The 25,138-nt window shown below is 51.7% G+C and overlaps 1 protein-coding gene across 1 annotated transcript; it reads right to left on the reverse strand.

Moving 5' to 3' along the window:
- Nucleotides 1–3,396: 3,396 nt before the first annotated feature.
- TRIM39 (tripartite motif containing 39) lies at nucleotides 3,397–23,182 on the reverse strand. The gene is made up of 8 exons (XM_065415600.1): nucleotides 23,175–23,182; nucleotides 8,983–9,126; nucleotides 8,295–8,713; nucleotides 7,579–7,674; nucleotides 6,566–6,796; nucleotides 5,197–5,219; nucleotides 4,465–4,580; nucleotides 3,397–3,944 (listed from the first exon to the last, which is right to left on the reverse strand). The coding sequence occupies exons 3-8, from the start codon at nucleotides 8,706–8,708 to the stop codon at nucleotides 3,397–3,399; spliced, it is 1,428 nt and encodes a 475-aa protein (XP_065271672.1). The 5' UTR covers nucleotides 8,709–8,713; nucleotides 8,983–9,126; nucleotides 23,175–23,182.
- Between the last annotated feature and the right edge of the window lie 1,956 nt (nucleotides 23,183–25,138).

Consider the following 25,138-nt stretch of genomic DNA (forward strand, 5'->3'; position numbering starts at 1 on the left):
TGGGTAGCTGTTACCCAGAGATGGCTGCATTTCAGGAAGTCTCACCTGAGTCTGAGCCAGACTGTTTAGATTGGAAGCTTTTTGAGGCAAGGAGTATCTCTGATTACACGTGGGGGCACAGTGCACAGCACAACGTGGTCCTGATCCCAGCTGGGAACTAGCTACTACTGAAATACAAATCATCATCAGCTCCTGCGTAACCCAGGCGAGAGTATTCCACCGCATAGTGATCAGGCTTGGCCATATGTTCTCGAAACACTAACCGAGTCTTGCTAAAGACTCCCAGCGATAGACACCCTACCTTGGGAAGCGGCTCCAAGAGTTAATCGCCTGTTCTGTGGAAAATCTGCACCTTGCCTCCACTCGGAATCTGTCTCGCTTCAACTCCCGGCTGTCGGCTCCTATGTGGCTGCCGTCAGCTGGACTGAAAAGCCCTTGGGTGGCAAAAAACCTTTGCCTGGGTCAGCATTTATTCAAAGGGCTGAACCCAAACTCAAAGGGGGACAGATCTGGAGCGGCCTGTGATAATTTAAGTAGCTCACCATGTGGTATCCAGGGCGTAGTGTTTACTGTCCGCAAATAAGCTCCTACCACTGAGAGTTTCGCCTGTAGGCTGGTTGCTGTTCTAAAATCTGTTTCTCTCTTGCTGTGCTTTGTTCCTACTGTTAACAACACACAATCCTTTGGTTTCAGGTCAAGGTGCCCAAAAGACTGAACCTCGGGGGCCAACTTCCGTAGGGCCTGCCAGAGAAGCAGAGCTGATACTTGGGGTGCCGTAGCCCGGGAAGCGGGCTAAGAGTGGGAAATTAGGGGAATCCCACCCCAGGAAAGGGAAGGGCTTGAGGGCCGGTGGGGGTGCGCTCAGCTCAGAAAAGGAGCGAGAGATGCAGTTACTCCTGGAAAGGCAAAGGAGATTTCCGACCTGTAAACACGGGCAACATCAACACACCCAGTTACCCTTGTATTGAGTCCAAAAACTTTAGACTAAATCATTTCAATCCTCAGGGGACTTAATTGTTAAGTGCCAAAAGCGGAGATCACGCGAGACCAATATGCCACCACTCGGCAATGGCAGGGAACATGAGGTCTGCGTTCTCATCCAAACAGCCCCTGGTGGAAAGTCCTATTTAATTCCCCTCACGGCCACTTCTTGAGCCAATCAGGGCTGAACGATTGGCTCTTCTAATCTCACAGCTGACATCTGAAAACGATACAGGAGTCAGGGAAGAAACCAGCTTGCTTGAGAATGAAAACCTCGCATGTGCCACAGATACAACTCAGAGAGAAGAGACAGGGCCAGTTTTGACAGTCGATTTCCAACCGTAACTGCGCTGTGACATAGTTTTTTGGGTGCCCCAGCCTACTTCCTTGCTTTAACGGAGTTCTTCGTTGCCCAGAAGTTATTTACTCGCTTTTCTTTTCTCCAAAAGACACACACGCAATTATTTACTGTTAAAAATAGATAGGATGCAGAGCAGCACAGATATGGATGCACCTGATGGGTTATTAAAGAGCAAGTGGCAGAGGGCAAAGAAAGCATGGAGATGCATTTTCAAAGCTGCTGCAGTGGCGTGGAATGGGAGGGGCTGGGAACCGTGCAAGATCTCCCGGTATTCCCAGAGTGGAGGCTACTGGGTAAAATTCACCCTCTCATTGAGGAAGCAGAGGGGAGAGTTCAGTCTCTGTAGCCTATTCACTCATCGGCGTCTCCTGTTCAACACAGGTTAGAACAGATTATCGGGTGGGTCCAACGACTTCCACCCCTGCCACAAACAAATCCCAGTCGGCAGTGAGGAATTGTAACGGGCCTTCCCCAGAGAGTTCACCCCAGAGCGAGGGGGAGGACTCAGCCCAAAGGGACAGGAGCTGGTCAGTCCTAAACATTTCCTCTGGCCTAGACAAGGGTGACAGGTGATTTCCCAAGAAAATACACCACTCTCAAGAGACCGAGGGGTCGTGCCCCCTCAAGCAACGTAGAACACTGAGAAACAAAGCTCAACGTGCTCCTTTTCTGGGTACCAATTCATCCATCTAGTCTGCTACCCCGCCTCTCTGCTGGCACCAGATCAGGCTGACTGTGGTACCAGTATGCCCTCCTAGAACCCAGGAGTCCTGACACCCGGCCCCTCTGCTCTACTAGACACATCACTCCCCTCCCAGAGCTGGGAATGAAACCAGGAGTCCTGACTCCCCAGACCTAATCGACTGGACCTCACCCTGCCTGCTCTGCTCCAGAAGGGGAATAAACTTGGGTCGTACAAGGCCAAGGATTCTCTCCCTTGAGTCAGTTGCCTCTCCGAAGGACTCACCTTGGACAATCCAATGTGATGCATTTTCATGGGAGCCGGGTGGAAACAACACAGTTCCCCCCTTCCTCCCCCCGCCCCACAAAATCAGGAGACGAGTGCGAGAGGAGCCCAGGATCAAAGTGACTCAGGGACTGAGAACCCAGCCAGACAAGCATGGATCCGTCCCCTTGAGTCCATTCTGGAGGGGGAGCCAGGGCCACATCACGGAGGGAACAGAGTGATTTTGAGGGAGGGGCCACCCCATAAATCTGTTGGATCCCCGTTTATGCAATGCCCTCAGAATGAACTGCCGACACCCCCATAGGCTTCGCAGCCTGTCTCCCCCAATTCTAATCAGAACCCCCCCCTCCTCTTCCTCTCCCGTTGCAGTCCATAGTGACTTATTACCATCTACACACTCAAGAGAGATCCCCATGGGTTTAACCTAGTGGGGGAAATTTACTAGTCCCTGGGTCCAGATCCCCCTGAACGGCAGGGTCCCCCTACTCCTGGATGGGGGGGGGGAGGTAGCACCTGCCCAAGGAGGGAACCCAGGGTCTTGTCCTTCGGGACTGCACTGGAGTCTGATGTCCGTGCTGAGCTGGCCCACATTAGGGGGAGAGATGAGGGTGGTGGGGGTCCTCCCCCACAGCCTGGAAAGGCAGCGGTGTCAGAGAGCTGTGAGATCCCCCCATGCCTGGTCCATGTGGGGGGCAGAAACGGGATCTAGCCGCCTCCATCACTCCCTGTCCAGGAAGGCTAGCTGGACGGCGGGGGGGGAAATGGAACAGAGCAGTTCCTTCATGGCTGGTTCCAGCGTGCATGGCAGGGGCCTGCAAAGCCCAACGCATGAGGGTTGGACTAAATCAGGGCATGGCCAGCGAGGTGTCCCCCACCCCAGTCTGTGGGGAGGGGTGGGGCCTTCGGTAATCCATGTCCGGCCCCGCCCCGGCTCTCCTGGTCCATAAGCAGGCAGGGTCTCCAGGAGGGCAGTAAGAGCCACGGTGCTCATCACAGTCAGGGCATGCAGGTGAACAGCAGAAACCAGACCCAAGCCTCCTGCCTAGCCCGTCTGCAAGGAGGCTGGCGCGAGCAGCCTCAGGCCCCGTCACTCCCAGTCCGTGGGGGTGCGGATGACGAGGGGGGCGGCGTTCTTGCGTCCGGCGCGGATGCCCGGGTAGAAGAGGGGCCAGATCTTCTCGGTGAAGGTGTCCGTGAAGGTGTAGATGTGGGAGCGGTCGGTCACGTTGTAGAAGGACACCCGCCCGGCCTCGTAGTCCAGGAAGACGCCCACCCGCTTGGGCTTGACGGGGACGTGCAGCGGAGTGAAGGGGGTGGTGGTGGCCGCATACTTGTCACCGTTCCACAGCCGCACTCGCCAGTAGCCTGTCTCGGGCAGGGCCATGAGTTCGCCCTTGCGGCTCACCGAGTCCTTGCAGACGCCCAGGGCCCAGTGCGTCTTGTCGCCCACCTCCACCTCCCAGTAGTGGCGGCCCGAGGTGAAGCCCTCGGTCGCCAGGACGCAGGGGTAGATGGTGAAGCGGCGCGGGGTGTCAGGAAGGTCCCGCAGCCGCGTGTCCACGAACTTCACGCTCTTGCGGTCCTCAGACAGCACCAGGTTGGGGTGGGCCGTCTCAGGGTCCAGGGTCACGTCTCCTGGAGGGGGAGAGGGGCCGGGCGGTCAGTCCTTTGCCCCACCCCATATTGCCCTCGCGGTCGCCCCACACCCAACCATCAACCCCACTGCCACCCCTTCCCGAATCCCCCCTCCAAACCGAACCCCCATTCACACCTCACCCAACCCCACTGCCACCCCTTTCCGAATCCCCCCATGCCAGCCCCACACCCTCTCCCAACCGAGCCCCTCACTCACCCTGCCACATCCTTCCCAACTAACACCCCACTCACCCAAACCCAACCACCAACCCCACTGCCGCCCCCTTCCCGAATCCTCCCCGTGCCAGCCACCCCCAACTGACCCCCCGCTCACCCCGCCACACCCCCTCCCAAACCCCCTCTGTGCCAGCCCCACCCCTCCTACAAACCGACCCAGAGCCAGCAGGGTTTCCAAGCCCTGTATGTTCTCTGGTGAACAGGGTGGGAGAGGGACCAGCCCCCCAGTGCCAGGGAAGGAGGGGACCCCACCCAGGGCAGAGCTCTCGGCAGCCCCACTCACCGATCAGTCTCTTGATGATCTTGCGCAAGACAAAGTACTGCCGGGGGAAGCTGCAGAAATTCTTCTCCAGCTCAATGGGGACCGAGGCCAGTTCCATGGTCTGCACCGTCTCACACCTGAAGGGGGCAACACATAGCTAGCACCACATCAGCTGGGTCTGAGCTCCCAGGACAGGGGCCCATGGGGCCAGAGCTCCGGCCTACCCTATCCAAGGTACCTGTCTGCCCCAGTCACCGTTGTATCTGAGAGCTGCACGGCCTGTAACGTAGTTATCTTCTTGGCATTCTGAGAGGAAGGGCAGGGCTGTTAACATGGAGCATTTCAGAGACACTTATCCTTCCTCACAAACCCTGCCTGTGCCCGAGACACAGGGCTAGGCAGGGGAAACTGAGGCAAAGAGAAGCCAAACAATGGGCTGAGCCAGAAGCAGAATCTAGGAGTCCTGACTCCGAGTCCCTCTTCCCCTGCTCTAACTACTAGACTCCCCTCCCCTCCCAGAGTTCAGTATAGAACCCAGGAGTCCTGGCTCCCAGCCCCCCCGCGCTAAGCTACTAGACCCCACTCTGATATTCTGGTCCAAGACACGGGCTGGCTCAGTTGTTTGTCTTTTCCTGCAGCTCTGACCCACCACTAGGCCCCTGTCCTGTTCAGATCCTTTTCCCTTTGAGTGCAGGGGGTTGGGCAGTGCTGTCTTCAGCTCCCGGGGTGAGGGCCGGGGAATGGAGGCCTTACCTTTCCAGGGTGCTCTTTATGTCCTGCAGGGAGAGAAAAGAAGCGGATCAAGGGAGGTTCCAGGAATCGGTCAGGCAGTATCTGGGCTGCCCAAACCCCAGGGCGGGACAGGTCTCCCACAGCCTCTCCCCAGAGAGATGCCCCATCAAGGCCCATCCGCCACCTATTCCAGGATCATCTCCTACGTCCTATCCCCCAATGCTTTGCCCATCAGAGCTGAAGATGCCCCAATCAGGGTCCATCTCGCCCAGTTCCAAAAGGTGGCCAGGGTTGGCCCCCTACAGCCAGTTCCCCAGCGTTCTGGCCCATCCTGGTTTGAGACGTCCCCAGGCCTCCCAGACCTTCCCCCGGCATGAGAGTCTCCTTGATGGGCAGTGGCTCAACCACAGAGCTCGAGGCTCAGCAGCGGACAGTCTCGACTCTTTGCACATCTGCACATGATGGCATCTCAGGGGCCGGTTTTCCCTCAACACGTTGAGGAAGCCTAGGAGATACGAGGACCTCCTCTGGATCCGGCCAGAGCTCCAGTCGGAGCCCTGCAAAGATCCTCAGTGGGCCACCTCTAAGGAGCAGAGCAGACCAAGGAGTTGGGAAGTGGCTCTTGAGAGAGAGAGGTCCCTAAACCTCCCTCCTCCCAACATAGTCATGCTGACCCATCCAAGTGGGACCTCCTGACGGCCAAAGCCTGGTCTACACTTGTAGAATAGCTATGCTGGTTGGGGGTGTGTGTGACTTTACTGACAGAGTTATGCCGGGACGAGGTGGAGACTAACTTATTTCACTTTGCTGAAGTGGAATAAGCTACCCTGGTGCAAGCACTTGCAGGCCAGTAGAACGGTCTCTGCGCTAGGGGCATTCAAGGCTGAAGGAGGTGGTTGGTCCCTTGGCAGGAAGCTCCAAGGCAGAGGTGGCTAAATGTCCTTGTTATGGATTCTCCAGGAAGCCAGCCTGGTATCTGAGAAGCAAGCTCAGAATAGGCCTCGGAAGAAACTCTTGGGACAGGATGGAAATTCTGGGTGCCTCCTTGGACGGAGCTGGAGCTCCATCCATATCCGCATGGAGATGTCCAACAGTGCCCCTCCATGGGCTCGGGAGACTCCTGGGTGGGAGCTCCAGGGATCGGATGGGAATTCTGGCTGCTACTTCCACCCTTAAGAGCTGGAAGTGGCTTGGGAGGAAGCTCTTGAGGACAGAGGCCCCTCAACTCCCCCGCTCTGGAAACTCCAGACAGAGGTGCCATATTGAGCCTCTCTGGAGGAAGCTCTGTGGGTAGGATGGAAATCTGTGTGCTTGCCCAGGGATTCAGCCACGTCTCGCTGGGTACCAACCTAAGGGCCAGGAAAAGAGGATGCCCCTTAGGGCTCCTCACCTTGAGCATCTCAATGCCCGACTGCAGGCACTTCTCCTCGATCTCTGCGATGATCTGGTTGAGGGAGAGGCGCTGGTCCGACAGCTGGGCCACGTTGTCTTTCAGCTTCTGCAGGATCTCCTTCTCCTCCTCCTCCAGCCGCCGGAGCAGCACCTGCTGCTCCTCCTCCAGGAACTGGTGCAGCTCCTCGAACTCGCTCACAATCAGCTGCCGACGGCTCTCCACCTTTCTCTGCAGTGGCAGGGAGAAGGGAGGACCAAGCTGGAGTCAGGCAGGGGGAAAGCCAGGATGGGCACTGCCCCACGGGGCAAGGGATGAGCACAGGTCTCCCCCAGATCTGGCCACAGAGGAAGGGAGCAGGGGGGTTCCCCAGACCTGGGGGTCCCAGGTGATGGCGTTGGTTGTGTGGGATGTCTCCTCAGAGCTGAACAGAGAGGAGCTGAGTGTAGTGGGAACATGGGTGGGGTCTCTCTATAGGTGGGCAGAGACGGTTATCCTCTTTGCAGAGCGTATATGTAGATTGCTTCACCGGCTGTCAAAATGCAGCCACCTCTGGGGCAGGGCGCGGCGGCTGTGACACCACAAGGCAAAGCCACAGGATAGCGTGGGGGAGGATGCAAAAGGGAGCCTCGTATCCACCTGAAACCAGACTGCAGGGGGCTCAGGGAGGCAGAACAGAGCCACCCGAGTTGGGATTTCGACCCCAGGGTCAGTGCTCTGACTCCTGAGATAAGCGACAGGAGATCTTCACTCATCTCACACAAGCAGGGTTTCCGACATGTCTCAAAGATGGCACTTCCAGCAGCACAGCGCCCCCTAGCGTCAGGCTGGGGGCATCGAGAGCCAGCACTGACTGCGAAGGGAGAGCGCCCCCCACTGAGGCCTCCCGCAGGTCTCCCATCCAAGCCGGGACCCTGCCCAACCCAGCTCCGCAACTCATGGCCGGATCAGCGCATCTGACGGACGACCCAGCCACAGGTTACAGAGCAAACCCCTGAGCCCCTGCCACCTGCCTTCAGCTCTCCGGGTTTCTTCTCCTCCTGGGATTTGCAGTGGGCAATGTCCTGCAGCTTCCGCTCCAGCGGTTCCAGACACTGCTGCAGCTTCTCCTGGGAGGACAAAGAACATTTTACAAGCTGGATCCGGCCACAAGATTCAGGCTCAAAGCAACAGTAACCAGATGGTCAGTTCCCTGGCATTTAGACGGGCCAGGGGTGGCACTATGGCATGGGAAAGGGCTTACGGCTGCTGGGAGGCACAGTCAAGGCCAGAGGAGAACCCAGTCCTCCCTCATCTAACCACTAGGGTCTACTCTCCTCACAGAGCTGGAGACAGAAACCAGAAGTCCTGGCTCCCAGCCCCCACCCACTAGATCCCACTGGTGCTGTGCTCCCCTGTGTGCATCACTAGGACTTCTGGGGGCATATCCCCTGGATCTCAGCACTGCGGCAATCTGAGCTGGTTCTTTCCCAGTGAATTGTGGGAGAACTTGTCTGTCCTTCCAGGGACACAGGCGGCATTGTGGGAAGGCACTGGAGGATGACCACCTCTGCATCCTCATTGGATGAGGGTGAGTGAAAGCGAATGAGGGGGGTGGGTTAGAACCCGGGCTAGCTCTGCAGTGAAGACAGATGCTAGAGGGACCCCGGGAGACCTTCTCCAGCTCATGGACTGTAGAGCACCGGCCCTGGGGAAAGGGCCGGGTGTCACCGCTTGGGCAGCCTCCCACCTTGTACTCCAGGGAGGCGTCGTCCAGGGGCACCACGGTGTGGGAGCGGTGGTCGTGGGAGATCTCGCACACCAGGCAGACGGCCTCCTGGTCCTCCTTGCAGAAGAGGTTGAGCACCTCGTTGTGCTTCCCGCACAAGCTCTCGTCCCGCACCTTGCGCTTGGTGGCCTGCAGCTGCTTGGCGATCTCCACCATGTTGCCCAGCTGCCGGTTGGGCTTGAGGGTGCGGTGGCGGAAGGTCTTGCGGCAGACGGGGCAGGGGAAGTCCCGGTTCAGCTCCTCCCACCAGCGGGTGATGCAGACCCGGCAGAAGTTGTGGCCGCAGTCAATGATGACGGGGTCCTTCAGGTACTCCAGGCAGACGGAGCAGCTGGCCTCCACCTGCAGGTTCTCCAGGGGGTTGGTGGTAGCCATGGTACCTGCGAGACAAGAGAGAATCGCTGTGTGGGAATGGGGTATGGGGGCCTTTCCCCTCCAAGGGGAGCCAGCTCTGATCCGGCCCCCGCACGGAGGGACTGACTGGCTTGGGGGGAGGGGGGGGGTGTTGAATGGGACATGGGGTCTTTCCCCTCTAGGGTGCGACTCAGATCCAGCCCCAGGGCAGGGACTGGCTGGCTCAGGATGTGTGTGGAATGGGACATGGGCCCTTTCACCAAACAGTCGGGAGGAGAGAGAAGATCCTACTCACTTTTTGGTTTCACTCCACAAGAATGGGTTGAGCATTTGCAGCAGGCTGCAGCGACGAGCCAGCAGCCGATCCCAACACACTCCGTGGATCTCTCTGTGGCTCTGGGCAAGCGGCGCCCTCTCCCACAATCCGGGCAGCGGGGAGCTGAGGGCACAGAGTGCGGAAACATGGATGTTGTATGGGAAACAATTCCATTACAAGGAGCTCAAACATCACATGATTGTCAAGGGCCCCCGGAACACTCCTGTGTTATACACGTGATCAGCTCTGAGGCGCCACCCCAGAAGTGGCAGTAGCTGACGCCCCCATCCCCCAGTTGAGGAGGAGATAAAGTTGGGCACTGTTGCTCCTTTGTGATGCACAGTGAAGGCCTGAAAGGGCTAAACTAATTTCTTCCCCTTGCCTCCCATCCCACAACTAGAAATTCAAGTCCTGTCTACCCTGGAAGTCTCAATGAAAGACTGGAGAACTGGTCAGATTTTATCACAGATACGAAGCAAGACAAACCTGATCCACCTAAAAGAGAGATTTATACCCAGACTGCTTTAGCAACATCTTGGGGGTTTTGCTGACACCTACTTATGGACATAGGAAAGTGGATCAGGGGGTCTTTTATCTCAATATCCCATCTCCAACCGGACCGAGCATGAGATGCTTCAGAGGAAGACACAAGAGACCCTTCCCTAGTGGCCAATGATGGGATAATGTGTTCCTAGGTGAGTTAAGTGGTGGAGAGGATGGGAGGAGCTGTGTGCGTCTGTGAGAGAAGCAGCAGAAAGAGCAGAGAAGCTAACAGAGAAGGCAGCAAGAATAAGCCATGGTCCATCTTGTCTCAGCACAGTGGGGGTGCGGGGGTGGACTAGATGACCTCTTGAGGTCCCTTTCAGCCCTATATTACTATGTTTCTAAGAGAGCTCAGTCCTGCCAGAAAAAGTAGCAGGAATGTGACCCTACGAAAAAGCCTAGAGAGCACTTTTGGGCAGAGTGCTGGCAGGAGAGGGGCTTGGAGTTGTGAACAAAGAGACTGTTTCCTGTTTGATTCCCCCGTGTTCAGGGAAACAGGAATTTGTAAATAAACAGGGACTGCCTCAAAGAAACACCTGACTCCATCACCAATTTCTCTTCCTAATGGTAACAACCTGCAGAGCTGGAACGCTAGCTAATAGCTCAGGTCAAAAAGGGGTAGCAGTTTTCCAAGTCCAGATATTTTTATTACCCACCTAAATGTCCAAACCTGTTTAGAATTCCACTAGCTCTTCACCTCAGCGATATCCTGAGGCAATAAATTCCACAGGCTAACTGTGCAAAATCTAGTATTTTCTTCTGTCAGTTTTATCGTGGTCCAGGGGGTTAAGGTGCTGGTCTAGGGTCAGGGAGTTCTGGGTTCACTTACTGGCTCTGCCACAGAGTCCCTGTGTGAACATGGCAAGCTGCTTAGTCTCTGTGCCTCAGTTTCCCCATTTATAGAACGGGAAAACAGGGGCACTGTGAAAATAACTACATACACAATTGTGAGGCGCTCAAGTACTACAGCAATAGGGGCCTAAGACAGATCATTTTCAATGTACTACTTTCCAGTTCTTTCAGACACCCCGCTAGCCTTTTAGAAAGGGGCTTATAAAAAAAAAAAATCAATGATCACTGAAATGGGTTTTGGAAACAGATTCTGCGAATTAAACACGTTTGGGGCTGCTCCACACTGAAATAAAAGGGGAGGTTTTTGTTATAAAAACGTATGAGATTAAACTCAAAGGAGTGGAGTCCAGTGGTCAGAGCAGGGACTGGGTTCTATCCCTGGCTCTGGGAGGTAAGAAGGGTGTCATAACTATAAAGGGAAGGGTAACAGCCCTCCTGTGTACAATATTATAAAATCCCTCCTGGCCAGAGACACCAAAAATCCTTTTACCTGTAAAGGGTTAAGAAGCTCGGGTAACCTGGCTGACACCTGACCCAAAGGACCAATAAGGGGACAAGATACTTTCAAACCTTGGTGGGGGGAAGGCTTTTGTTTGTGGGGTTGTTCGCTCTTGGGACTAAGAGGGACCAGACATCAATCCATGCTCTCCAAATCTTTCTGAACAAGTCTCTCATATTTCAAACTTGTAAGTAACAGCAAGGCAAGGAGTATTAGTTTTATCTTTGTTTTTTCAACTTGTAAATGTTCCTTTTGCTAGAGGGTTTACCTCTGTTTGCTGTAACTTTGAACTTAAGGCTAGAGGGGGTTCCTCTGGGCTCTTTGAATCTGATTACCCTGTAAAGTTATTTTCCATCCTGATTTTACAGAGATGATTTTTACCTTTCTTTAATTAAAAGCCTTCTTTTTAAGAACCTGATTGATTTCTCCTTGTTTTAAGATCCAAGGGGGTTGGATCTGGACTCACCAGGAACTGGTGGGGGAAAGGAGGGGGAATGGTTAATTTCTCCTTGTTTTAAGATCCAAGGGTCTGGATCCGTGTTCACCAGGAAATTGGTGGAGAAGTCTCTCAAGGCTACCCAGGGAAGGGTTATAGTACTTGGGAGGGAGATATTCTGGGTGGGAGGTAAACAGAGTTTCCCAAATAACTCATAAATAATTTGGGTGGTGGCAGCAAAACCAGATCTAAGCTGGTAGTTAAGCTTAGAGGTTCTCAAGCAGGTCCCCCACATCTGTACCCTAGAGTTCAGAGTGGGGAAGGAACCTTGACATGGTGGCAGAGTGGTGGGATCATTTTAAACCAAAAGCCAGTAAGATTTCCCCCCCTCCTTTTTAGCTGCTTAGAAAGCAGAGCTGAAGGTAGATGCAGATCTTCTCTCTCTTTGCCTGAAGGCAGAGGTGTTAAGTTCTTTTAACAAGGGTCTTTGTTAATGGAAGGTTTCAAGCTGTGAGCAAGCAGCTAGCAAAAGGAATTTACAAGCTGAATTGTTTTTTTTCTTTCTTTCTAACTTTCGGGTCTAGCTAGCTTAGAAAGGCAGAACACTGAATGCTGTGAAAGTCTCTGTTAACTAAGCAGCCCTGAGCTGAGTGCATCCCAGTTTCAGTGAACTGCAGAGGGGGCGTGACCCAGCACAAGAAAGCAGGAAAATGACTACCAGTGAAGCAGCTAACAAACTAGAGCTGGCTAGACTGAAAGCAACAGAGAAAGAAAATGAACATAAGAGACGGATAGAACTAAGACAATTAGTGGGGAAGGGACCTTAACAAAGGGTCTAGTGGTTAGTGCAGGCAGGACTGGGATCACGGCTCCTGTGTGTAAGAAGCATGTGCAATCTCTGTGACCCATTCACTCCTTGACCCGTTGCTAAGTTTCCCAACAAGGGAGCTAGTGAGTAGCAAAGGGGCTGCTGTTTTCCGATGCCCTGGCAGAGGTCTGACTGATATCCACCAACTAGTCTCATGAATGCAGAACGGCCATCAAATGGGAAGGTCTTTCAGTCACGACTGACCTCAGACTAGATTGTAGCCAGCGCCCCCTAGAGGGGAAAGGTCCCATTCTCCACCTCCCTTGGCCAACAGTCCTCCAAGTCCTTTCATTGTGGGGCCAGACCAGAGAAGGCGTCTCCTAGGGGCAAAGGGCCTGTATCCTGTGAGCCAGCCAGTCTCCCTCACCAAGTTAACATCCCTACCACAGTGAGACCTCCACAGCTACTTTGAGTCCACCAACCAGCTCAATTCTGAGGCTGGGGTTTCCAAGACAGCGTAAGCGAGGTGGTAGCCAAATCCTATTGAATTTCACTCCCTTACGCTCCTCTGGAAACCCCAAGTGTTTGATGGAGATCCACCAGACCATCAACGTGAACGTCCCCCCATTCGCCATTTTAAAGCCCTCGGTCCAGTCCCTCTACAGCTCCCCTCTTCCCAAACTAAAATCATTGTGTGAACGTCTTTCTAACATCCTGATTCCCTCCGGGGGGCTCCAGTGGCTGATCCGACCTGGCCTCAACCTCTGGGCACCTGTGGGATTGTTCCCCCTCGGATGGCGCTCTCAATTAGCTGTCAAGAGAGGATTTGATTGCCTCACTCTCCAACAATCACCTAGGATGGAGTGAATTTTCTTAGGCTCCCTTCACATCAACAGACCAATCAAAGCGCTGGAGGCCCGGGAATTGCCAGACTGGATTGGTCAAAGCATTTGAAGGCTGGCATGTTGTGAGGTATCAGAACGGTAGTAGGAAGACAGAGCCTGAAGCTTGAGCATGGGGCAAGACCTGCGGCTTGAACCAAAGCCAGGAAAAGATAAGCTATGAGCAAAAGTCAGGCCCTGTCCAAAAGCAGAGGCTTGCCGGCAAGTTCCGGTACATAAACTTGGCACAAGTATGCTGGCATTGCTAAAACACACTGACTATATGAACACATTCCAGCAGGCCAGCACAGGGACACCCCAGCCTGGCACAAGATGGTTTGACAGAAGTGATGAAGGGGGGTGTTTTATCTGGAACATGAGGAATAAAGTACAAAGACGGTGGTGAATAGGGATGTTTTGTCTGAAGCAGGAGGAGAAAGGTACAAGGGGAGGTAACAAACATGTCATGAAACACCACCTAAGTTGTTTATCCCAGATTGTTTGTCTCAGTCTATAGACGTTGAGGTACCTCGCCGTAACCCTTTGTCCAGCCTAGGGGACAGTGGAAAGCCCTGCCACTGATGAGCTGGTCCATTGTCACGGGCGTACACGAAGTAATGTTCCTGTAGAGCGTATGGAGTTCTAGAACCCTGCTTTGTTGGCAATAAACCTGGCCGAGCGCCTTCGCCACTAAACCAAGTCTGGGGTCTTTCCGGGCAGGTCGATGGAAGTCTGCTGTGCCGTCTACCTGGCCAGAGCCGGTACCTAGCACGCAGAGAGAACACACACGCAGCCAACAACTGACAACACTGGTGACCCCGACCGCTGATTTGGTAAGTAAGCGAGCTGCCCTCTGTAGGAATCACGATCTAACATGGCAGAAAACCCAGGAGCTAGGGAATCCCCTTATCCCCTCTGTAGCGGGGCAATCACCCCGCTCCGGCTCGGAAAGGGTTAAAAGCCAGCCCTTGGAGAGGGCTGGGGCTGAAAGCAGCCGAGGGCGGCTGATTGGGTTGGCAGTCGCAGGTGTGGCCACACCCAATTACGGTCCGGCTGGCCCTGATAAAAGGGCTGGGAGCTAGGCAGGGGACGTCTCACAGCAGTGGTGGAGTGGGAAGGCCCTGGCTGATGGCTAGAGAAGGGTATCTCAAATAGAGCCGTGCTGGGGAAGGACAGGCAGAGCTGGGGAGCTCTGGCCAGGCGAGTCCCCAGGCTGAGGCCGTGCTAAAAGGGCCTGTGGTGGTACTGAGGCTGCAGCGGGGCAGCCAGACCAGGAAAAGGCAGCAATCTACTTGCCAATGCTGAGCGGCCATTTCAGACTACAGTTTGCCCCTGAGAAAAGGGGCTAGATGAAGACTGGTGGTTGGTCACTGAGGCAAGGTGGGCTGAGGGGGATTGGGGTTCCCCAGGGAGGGGAGGACTCCTGAGTATGGGGTACTGCCAGGGGGCAGTGCCCGAGCAAAGGGGCACCGCGGGCCGGGAGGGATGTGGGGCCTGAACTAAAGTGTGGTGGAGAAAAGGGAGAAGCAGGCGGCAGCAAGGGAGACACTGGCCAGCAGGAGGCGCTGTGAAGCTGGAAGAGCTAATTCTCAGACCAACCAGCAGGAGGCACTGTGCCGGTGAGTGCTCTGCCTTCCTACACCCTCCCTTCCAATCCCCAGAGTTATATGAAGTATGGACGCGCTGGGTGGGCAGCAAAGGAGAGCCACATGAGTTCAAAAAAGACAGTGGGGAAACGTGGCCTGGAATATGTAAAGCGATGGCAGAGACCAAGGCTTTAAAGAATATGACCACGGCTGTTAAATAGTTACGACGACATGCCCCAGAACTGGCGGGGCAAGTAGCAGAAACCAAAAAAGAGTGAAAAGAAGCTACAAAAGCAACAGTGCAGGCTGGAAAGCACAGGAACAGAACAGAAAATTGGAAACAGCTGTAGAAAATCTGCAAAAAAGAAAAGTGCCACCCCCTCGTTATAAACCTTGTGGGCGACAACGGGCTTCAGGTACTTAGATAGTGCTTGAAGAATTGGGCCAGAAATGGAAAAAGGTGCTCCAAGCAAAATTAAAAGCTGAAACACAGAAAGATTGGAACGGGTGCCGCATTGGGAATGACTAAGTAAGTGCACAGGAGGAAAAAGTAGCAAACAATCCGTTCACTGCATTGGTAAAACAGGAGAAAACGGTAGGGTAAACAGAGCACCTTAAAACAGTGTTTTTCAAACCGGGGGTTGCGACCCACTATTGGGTCGTGGCATGTAAGGCGCTGGGTCGCCTTGCTCTGGTCAGCACTGCCAACCGGGACATTAAAAGTCCTGTCGGCAGCGCTGCCCGAGCTAAGACAGGCTACAGCCTACCTTTTCCGACACTGCGCTGCGCCCTGGAAGTGGCCAGCAGCGGGTCCGGCCCCTAGGCAGGAGGCTACGGGGCTCCACGCGCTGCCCCCGCCCCGAGCACTGGCTCCGTACTCCCATTGGCCGGTAACTGAGGGGGGTGGTGCCTGTGGGCGCGTTTCTGCCTAGGAGCCAGACCTGCTGCTGGCCGCTTCCGGGGCACAGTGCGGTTCGCGGTGCCAGGACAGGCAGGAAGCCTGCCTCTGCACCCTGGCTGCGCCGCTGACTGGGAGTCTGCGCCCCAAACCCGTGCCCCAATCCCCAGCCCTGAGCCCCCCCAAACCTGGAACCCCTTCCTGCACCCCAAACCCCTCCTCCAGGGCCCCACCCCAGGGCCTGCACCCCCAGCCCAGAGCCCTGACCCCCTCCCGCACCCCAACCCCCTGCCACAGCCCAGAGCCCCATCCCACACCCTGAACCCCTCTTTCCCAGTCCCACCCCGGAGCCCTCACCACTCCCACCCCAACCCTCTACCTCAGCCCTGAGCCCCTAGCACACCCCAAACCTCTCAGCCCCAGCTCCGTTGGGTCGCAGGCATCAACAATTTTCTTCAACTGGGTCCCCAGAAAAAAAGTTTGAAAACCACTGCCGTAAGTGACATGATTGCCGGGGAGTGGATACAAAAGAATTTCAAAGTGAAAAACCGAGAGGATGAGGGTTAACAACTGGAATCGAAGCATTAACGCATGGAGTTGCCCAGAAATGGTTCACTGCAGCAGAGAAAGGCGCCCATTTGGCAGGCAGACAGAAGCAACAGACACTGGGGGAACAAATTCAGGTTTTGTAAGAGCAGATAAAGACCCCCATTCTCCTCTCAGAGCCAGGATAAAACCCCGCACTGCGCCCCACTCCTCGCTCACAGCCAATGATGTAATCTTCTCTCTCAAATATTTGTACATACCCGGTAGTTTTCCTTTATATCCTCTGTTTGCTAAACTTGCTGCTGCTGCCTGTACTTTAAAATGACCTCACAGAGTTAATTGATCTCTCTTGGTTCAGGTCAGGTCTCCCTCCCTTCCTAGGTTGCTCTTCCCCCACCCTCCCTCTGCCTCTCTTCATTTCTGCCCTCTCTTTGTTTTAAAAGTTATAGTTATTACAGAAACCTCCATTGCTGAAAGAGAGGAAGCAACTGAAAACAAAACAAAGAAAAAACTGTATTCTAAATAAGCCCAGCGAATTAATTATTTTAACCCTTCAGGAATGCAACAGCTGGAATTACTCCTAACTTTCTTAAAGATATCATTGCCAAGTAACAGAAATGCAGACTCTGCTTCTAATCCTAACCACTGACTAATATTTGAAACATGGGTTTTCTTTATTTCCATATAGCCGAGTTTTTAAAATAAAACATAAAAGTAATGAAAAATGCCTAACAAAGTGGGCAAATATACATTTTTATCAATTCTTATTAAAAGTTTAAAAAAATATAACTTGCTTATTTAGATGTTTAACTTCTGTTTACCTGTTTGTTTTCTAACATGCCTTGCTTTAATATTAAATGGAGATATACCTATCTCATAAAGCTGGAAGGGACCTTGAAAGGTCAAGTCCAGTCCCCTGCCTTCACAGCAGGACCAACTACCATGCCTGACAGATTTTTACCCCAGATCCCTAAATGGCCCCCTCAAGGATTGAACTCACAACCCTGGGTTTAGCAGGCCAATGGTCAAACCATTGAGCTATCCCTCTTAACACCTTAGCTTGTATAGTTATGAATACAATTCCGGCACCATTCACCTTTAATTGTAAGTTTGTCCTGTATGTCACGTATGCTGTCCTGTGCTGTGTTTTGTTTTAATTTTGTTGCAACAGAAGTCAATTTTATACTTTTTTTTTTATTATAAGTGGTACCACACTATTTTAATATTATGGTGGGATAACCATCATAATACCAATTTTTTTTGCAAAGCTCAAAAAGGCCTCAGTTTTAAATATATGTACATATATTTGTGCCCCAACAAATAATGCAATTGCAAACAAAAAGAATTATCTTTTATTAATCATAGATATTCAAAGGAAAAAATGTAAGGAGAAACCTCAACATTAATGTAAAGGTAGTCTTAACATAATGTCAATTTCTTGTTTGGGTTTTTATAAACTGTTTTCACCATTATTAAATATTGAAATATAGTTATAAGAATGCCATAGCATAAATGTCAAAAAAAATATAACAATATATACCATGCCTGGATATGCTGCAAAGCATTAAAGCTAACCAAACAATTTCACCAGTTTCCACCTGTGTCTCCCAAATACAACCAAGCATCATGAAAGTTTTATACCCTGCACAGACCTGCATTTAAAAATCATTTTGGTTTAATTTTTATACTCTTTTCTTTTATATTATACTAAAGGGAAGTAGTGGTTAGTAAAGTTTGTGCTTTCAAACAGTTAACAAAGGTGGACTTGGGATCGCAAGCAAATTAACTCTATAAAACTTGGTAAAAATTCTGTTACTAACTTTTGCTAAAACAGAGTGCTTAGCAGGGGAGAGCCGTACACCTTCTCACAGAAGATTGTGAGCACCCATTTTAGCAGTCAAGCATTATATTATGAAAAAATTGGTAATGCACACATTAAGTAAAAAGGAATGTCTATGCAACAACAGCAAAAGTATCTAAAACAGGTCTATTTGTGCTAAAGAATTGGGAAAAACATAACACAAGCATTGCTTGTGTTATAAAAGACTTGGTCCCTATTACAGTGTAAAAAAATGAATTTAATCTGTGTATTAAATTTGGGTTACTGAAAACAAGAGAAATGTACAAGCAAACAAGCCAAATCTTTACTGTGTTACCCAACTTGAGCTGTTTAAGGATGCATCCCACAGACCAAAGATTCCAGAAGATATCAATGCACAGTGAAGAAACCCCCGGGGCATCAAGAAAGGAAAAACAAAGTGCTTTATAAATAACAGACTGGTCAAGTACACCTCAGTCCACCATATATGGACAATTAAGTAGGCAATCAGCTAGAATCAACAAATTGGACCAGGTCTAACGGTCATGTAACTGTATCTTACTGAGAAAAGTGAATTCATGTGTCTGTGGTTTTATTGTGTAAAAGCAACTGTGTTATTGCCGTATACTTTGTTAATTGATAATACTAGCATCTTATCAGGAATGTGCACAAGACTTAAGGGTTGGGTAAGAGACTATTCAGCAGTCTGGAATCTCTTAAATTAGGAGACTCCAAAAGCAATGGAATTATGGGTTGCATTTCGAGATTGATTGACTCTGGAGATCAATTTGGAACAGGACAAACCATTAACTGTTTTGACCACCAGGCAGCAGAAACTGTTTCTGAACCTGTAATTCATGATATTAAGGGCCTAGCTACTGAAGAAACAGTACACCACTTATAATGTGCATGACGTTGCTAAACTTTTTAAGCAAACACAAGTAAAAATTAACAAACTGATGGCAGCAAACAATATGAAGGCAAGAAAAAAAAACCCCCCAAATTGGTAAAGAAATTATTTATACTGCTTATGAGAGTTACATAGTAACTTCCATAACCAACTCATTAGAGAACATAAAAGAAAAAAAGAGAGAAAACTGCCTAACCTTATTAGTAATTCACAGCTAACTAGCTTTGCGCTCAGTGTATAACAAAAACAATGAACTGGAAATACGTCAAGTCATATGGACAAATTCCCTGTTAGCACCAGTCATAATTTGGGGTCAATGACACTGCCTCCTAACGCATGCACATGTTATTTAATACAATCTTGTTCCAATATTAAACCTCTGACACAGCAATACTTGATAACGTACTTAATGGACAGTAATAAATTTATCTGGAAGAGAGCATTTACAAGAAACAACTGGATCTACATCAACTACTGGTGTACCACGCAGCAAGGCAAACCTATAGAGCACTACACCGTGGCTTGTTATGCCAGGAACGCTGTTGATATCACAACTCCAGTGTGTAGTCACAATAATTCAGGACAAACGAATGGTACAGAAAAGCGAGCCGCTCCTGTTTCCTGCCCAGTGAAACTTACTGCTGGATGTCACCATTGGGGAAGGGTAACCTATAACATGGATGGGCAGTACTGTATAGTAACTGATTATAAAAAATGTACACCTCTACCCCGATATAACACGAATTCGGATATAACGCGGTAAAGCAGTGCTCCGGGGGGGCGGGGTTGCATGCTCCGGCGGATCAAAGCAAGTTCGATATAACGCGGCTTCACCTATAATGCAGTAAGCTTTTTTGGCTCCCGAGGACAGCGTTATATCGGGGTAGAGGTGTATATACGAAGACCTCACTTGTGATGTCACTACTCCAAATTTCTGTTTTATTCCTCATACACATAGCACTATGGGACACATTGTAATAATGCCTAAAACTATATCCCTTAACCAAAGTCCCGGACCTAACATTCCCAGGCCCACTATAGGGGACTAAGGACACTGCAAATGAAAATCTAATCAAGGGGATGTGCAGGCCAAAGGACAGACAGGGCATGAATGTGTGGATGGTAATGTAAGGTGGCCATGTAACAACCTTTAGCCCTCTGGGTCATCTGAAGTTCATGCATTATGCTTTTCCGGGATGATGGGTAAACATCCTCCCCGGAAAAGGCTAAAAGGAGGGGGACTATAGTAGGAAGACAGAGCCTGAAGCATGGGCCTGGTGAAAGACCTGAGGCCTGAACCAAAGTAAGGAAAAGTTATGCTATGAGCAAAAGTCAGGCCCTGTCAAAAAGCAGATGCTTGCCGGCAAATTCACTGTCCAGTACATAAACTTGGCACAGGTACGGTTGGCATCGCTAAAACACACTGAATATGTAAACATATTCCAGCAGGCCAGCACAGGGACACCCCAGCTGGGCACAAGATGGTTTGACAGAAGGGGGTGTTTTGTCTGGAACATGAGGAATAAAGTACAAAGACGGGTGGTGAATAGGGATGTTTTGTCTGAAACATCAGGAGAAAGGTACAAGGGGAGGTAACAAACATGTCATGAAACACGTAAAGTGACACGCAAGTTCCTTATCCCAGATTGTTTGTCTCAGTCTATAAAAGTTGAGGTACCTCTCACCTTAACCCTTTGTCCGGCCTATGGGGCAGTGGTAAGACCCGCCACTGACTGAGCTGGTCCTTTGTCATGGGTGTACATATAGTAGTATTCCTGTAGAGTCTATGGGGTGCTAGTACCGTGCTTTGTCGGCAATACACCTGGCCAAGCACCTGAGTCTGTGGTCTTTTGGGGCAGTTCGATGGAGGTCTGCTCTGCCGTCTACCTGGCCAGTCGGTACAGCACACAGAGAGAACACACGCAACAAAAAACTGACAACAAGAACTAGATCTCAATTACCACCCAAAGACACTGAAGAGAAATCAACCTCTTTGTCCATACATTGACTAGTGCACCATGGGAATCCTGGAACAGCTATCCCCAAATGCCTAGAGCCCAAGAGATTGCTTCTTGGATTGCATTAACACGAGTGTCATATGTAAGACATGGAAGGTGATTGTCTGCTTGACTCAGCACTGGTGAGGCCTCAGATGGAGTATTGTGTATAATTCTGGGCACACTTTGGGAATGACGTGGACAAGTTGGAAGAGAAAATGATAAAGGGTTCAGAAAACCTGGCCTATGAGGAAAGGTTAAAAAAACTCAGCCTGTTTAGTCTTGAGAAGAGAAAACAGAAGGGGGACCTGCTAATAGTTTTCAAATGTTAAGGGCTGTTATAAAGACAAATGTGATCAATTGTTCTCCATGTTCACTGAAGAAAGGACAAGAAGCAATGGGCTTAGTCTGCTTCAAGGGAGATTTAGATTAGATACTAGAAAACTGAATTTGGAGGGCAGTTAAGTTCTGGAATAGGCCTCCAAAGGAGGTTGTGGAGTCCCCATGACTGGAAGTTTCTAAGGCCAGGTTGGATAAACCCCTGTCAGGGATGGTCTAGGAGGTTTACTTGGACCTGCCTCAGCACAGGGGGCTGGACTTGATGATTTTTTGAGGTCCCTTCCAGCCCTACACTTATGAGGCTCACTAACCCTATTATCTCCCTTGGAGATAGCCTATTAAGAATAAAGGTGGCATAGTACAGACAAACGCTACACAAGAGGCCCCTGCCCCTGGGTGCTCACAATTTCATTACATTAAGGCCTTAGGGGGAAGTTTGTTATTATTTATTATGCTAATACCTAGAGATCAGGGACCCTGGTACAAAGAGATCATAAGAGTCAGTCCCAGACCTGAAGAGTTTACAGTCTAACTAGATAGGACGGGAGGTGGAAATGAAGGAACAGCCAGGGAATCTGACTTGTCCAAAGTCAGCGGCAGAGCCAGGAGCAGGAGACCTGAGTTCTGATTCCCAGTCCAGTGCTCTACCCACTGGACTATGCTTCCTATCCAAGGTGTAATTCACGATACGCTTTTCTACCTCCACAGCACAGATTTTGAAGCCACCAGGGAAGGACAAAATTAACTGGGTTTCTGCTCACTCTTAAAACTGCTTCTTTATGAAGAAGGCAGCCTGCAAAGGGAGTTTGTGGGGTAAAATAAAATAATTTTATTTAGAAATCCTGATCTTATTTACCCCAATTTTTTCCTCACAAGAGACTATTAATGGCAGAAAGGTTTACACCAAGCAACAAATCTTTACCACAGAACTTCCCTCCTACCTGTTGACTGGGCATTTGAGTTAAGTGGGTGTTACCAGAACTGATTTTTTTTTTTAAGTGATTTCTGTTTGAGTGCAGGCCTGCATGGCACTTGTGGTGGAGACTGGGGGGCCTCTGCAGTTGCTGGGGAAGAACTAGCGAGGTGGACTCACTATATTGGGAAGAAGAAACAGGAATACCCTAGGTAGTGGTTCTCAATCAGGTGTACGCAGAGATCTTCCATCAACTCATCTCAATATTTGCCTTGTTTTGCAACCGGCTACATAAAAAGCACTAGCAAAGTCAGTACAAACTAAAACTTCATACAGACAGTGACTTGTTTATACTGCTCTATAGACTGTACATTGAAATGTAAGTACAATATTTATAGTCCAATTGATTTATTTTATAATTTTATGGTAAAAATGAGAAAGTCAACAATTTTTCAGTACTAGGGGCTGTGACATCTGTATTTTCATGTCTGATTTTGTGAGCAAGTCATTGTTAAGTGAGGTGTAACTTGGGAGCAGGCAAGAGAAATCAGACTCCTGAAAGGGGTACAGTGGTCTGGAAAGGTTGAGACCCACTGCCCTAGGGATGCTATTTCTCTGCATGGCAATTAGTGTGTGGAGGAAGGACAGGGAGGTGGGGGATGAATTATTACAGTTGATCTCTGGGGTTGTGTGAAAGAGCAGAGGTGGAACTGGTAAGCTGGCGATGGGGGACGGGGGGCACCATTTCTTTGGAAGCAGTGAATCCGTGAATACCCCAGTGCTCGGCTGACGCCTGCTGCCCTGCTGGTGGGGGGTGTTTCTGGGGGAGTCTCTGCCCTGATTGTGGGGTGGGGGGTTATCTCCCATGAATGTGAGGCAGTGGGAGGGGTCTCTCCTGGGATGGGGGGAGGGGCTCTCTCCCTCCTGGAACCCAGGGAGGGGCGGGGCTGTCTGTGTGTGTGTGGGGGGGGGGGGGGCGCCTCTCCTGGGACCGGGGGTGTCTCCCCCCTGTGGGTGGGAGCGGCAGTCGGATGCGGGGTCTCTCGCGGGGCGGGTCCCCGCTGACGGGGGGGGGTGTCTCTCTCCCCGCGGTTGGAGGGAGGGATAATGACGGTGGCTCTCACAGAAACGCCCCCGCACTCACCTCCGCCGGCCTCCTCCTCCCGGTGGGGACACAGGAGCCGAGGGCCGCCCCGGTCTGGGCCCAGGGCGGAAGTGACGACACGGAGGCTAAGGCCGCCCCTAGCGGAAACTGTACGGAGGTGAGGGAGGAGGGGTGCCGGGGTTTCCGGCCACAGAGCGGAAGTCCCTGCGCCGACGTTTCACAGGGCTCTTCGCCCTCACCGGAAGTGACGCCAGCCAGCGGCTTCCAGAAGTTGACATTCGAAGGCAGGAAGTGGGTCTGCCCCGACCAGAAATGGCCGAGTCTTCTCTCGTCTCCTTCTATATGGAGCGTACCAAACTCATACCCTCTTTGTGGAATGTACCAAATTCATCCCCCCATTTGTGGAATGTACCAAAGTCATATCCTCTCTGTGGAATGTGAATGTACCAAATTCATACCCCTTTTTGTAGCATACCAAATTCATAGCCCCCATCCCCGTTTGTGGAATGTACCAAATTCATTACCCCCCCCACTTTTGTGGAACGTACCAATTTCATATCCACCCTTTGTAGAGCATCCCAAATTCATAGCCACCCCTTTGTGGACTGTACCAAATTCATATCTCCCTCTTTGTGGAATGTACCAGTTTCATGCCCACCTCTTTGTGGAATGTACCAAATGCATACCCCCTTTGTGGAATGTACCAAATGCATATTCCCCCTCCCTGCATGTGGAGCGAACCAAGCAGGGCCGGCTCCAGGCACCAGCTTAACAAGCAGGTGCTTGGGGCGGCCAAGGGAGAGGGGCGGCACCTGCGGCAATTTGGGGGCGGCAGGTCCCTCACTCCCTCTAGGAGCGAAGGACCTGCCGCTGAACTGCCGCCGCCGATCGCCGCTTGGGGCGGCAGAAATGCTGGAGCCGGCCCTGGTACCAAGCTGACCTCCCTCCTTCCCACTGCCGTGTCCCCTCCCACGTGGGTGTGGGTGTTTTCAGAGCTCACGATGCCCCCGATTGAAATGAACCCCACAGACACCAGGGCTCTGGACTCAGCTGTATTGACCCTGCTGGGGGGCTGGAAGCGACAGTTGGGGGGCGCGAGCGCCCAGTTTGCACCATCACTGCCCCCCCCCCCCCCACCCTGGGGGCGCCGCAGGCCGGAGCCGGGGCCCCTATTCGTTGCAGTGGTCGGCGCTGGAGCAGCACTTGTACTCGGCGTGACGCCCGGTCTCCGGGTCATCCCACGTCAGGCCGCACTTCTTGTTATCCGCCTGGATGCAGCCCAGCATCTTCTGCTCCACCTGGCCGCCTGCAAGGGGAGAGGCAGAGAGAGCAGGGGTGAGCCAGCGGCTCCCATCTCGCCTGCACCAGCGAGTTGAGCCGCTTTAGCTTCCCCCGGTGGGATGAAAGGGACACAAGCCCTCCCCCAGTGGGTATGGGGAGGGTGACACAGAATGGGCGGCCCGGGTCGGGTGGGGGACTGTGCCTCTGAGGGCCGAGCTTCCCAGACAGAGAGACCCGGCGGGATGCTGCCTGCAAAGCTCTTGGCATTGTGCAGCCAGTTGGAGCAGGGCCTCGAAGAAACCAGAGCGCTTGCTTACGCACTGAGTGATCACATAAGAACGGCCACACTGGGCCAGAGCAATGGTCCATCCAGCCCAGTGTCCTGTCTTCCGACAGTGGCCAATGCCAGGGGCTTCAGAGGGAATGAACAGAACAGGGCAATTATTGAGTGATCCAGCCCCTGTCATCCACTCCCAGCTCCTGGCAGTCAGAGGTTAAGGGTCACCCAGAGTATGACCATAAGAACGGCCATATTGGGTCAGCCCAATGGTCAATCTAGCCCAGTCTCCTGTCTTCCTATAGTGTCTGGCAGCAGATGCTTCAGAGGCAATGACCAGAACAGGACGATTATCAAGTGATCCATCCTCGGTCCCAGCTTTTAGCCATCAGAGGTTCAGAGCATGGGGTGAACAACACAGCCTGTGTTATGTACAGGTTTGGAA

The sequence above is a fragment of the Emys orbicularis genome, chromosome 13 (assembly GCF_028017835.1).
Source record: "Emys orbicularis isolate rEmyOrb1 chromosome 13, rEmyOrb1.hap1, whole genome shotgun sequence".
NCBI lineage: Eukaryota > Metazoa > Chordata > Testudines > Emydidae > Emys > Emys orbicularis.

Excerpts from the sequence above, each read along its gene's own strand:
- TRIM39 (XM_065415600.1), bottom strand. The coding sequence starts at position 8,708 with ATGGCTACCACCAACCCCCTGGAGAACCTGCAGGTGGAGGCCAGCTGC. Across the intron at positions 6,797-7,578 it reads AGAAACCCGGAGAGCTGAAG|AGAAAGGTGGAGAGCCGTCG; the intron begins GCAGGTGGCAGG and ends CTGCCACTGCAG. Across the intron at positions 3,945-4,464 it reads GATCATCAAGAGACTGATCG|GAGACGTGACCCTGGACCCT; the intron begins GTGAGTGGGGCT and ends CTCCCCCTCCAG.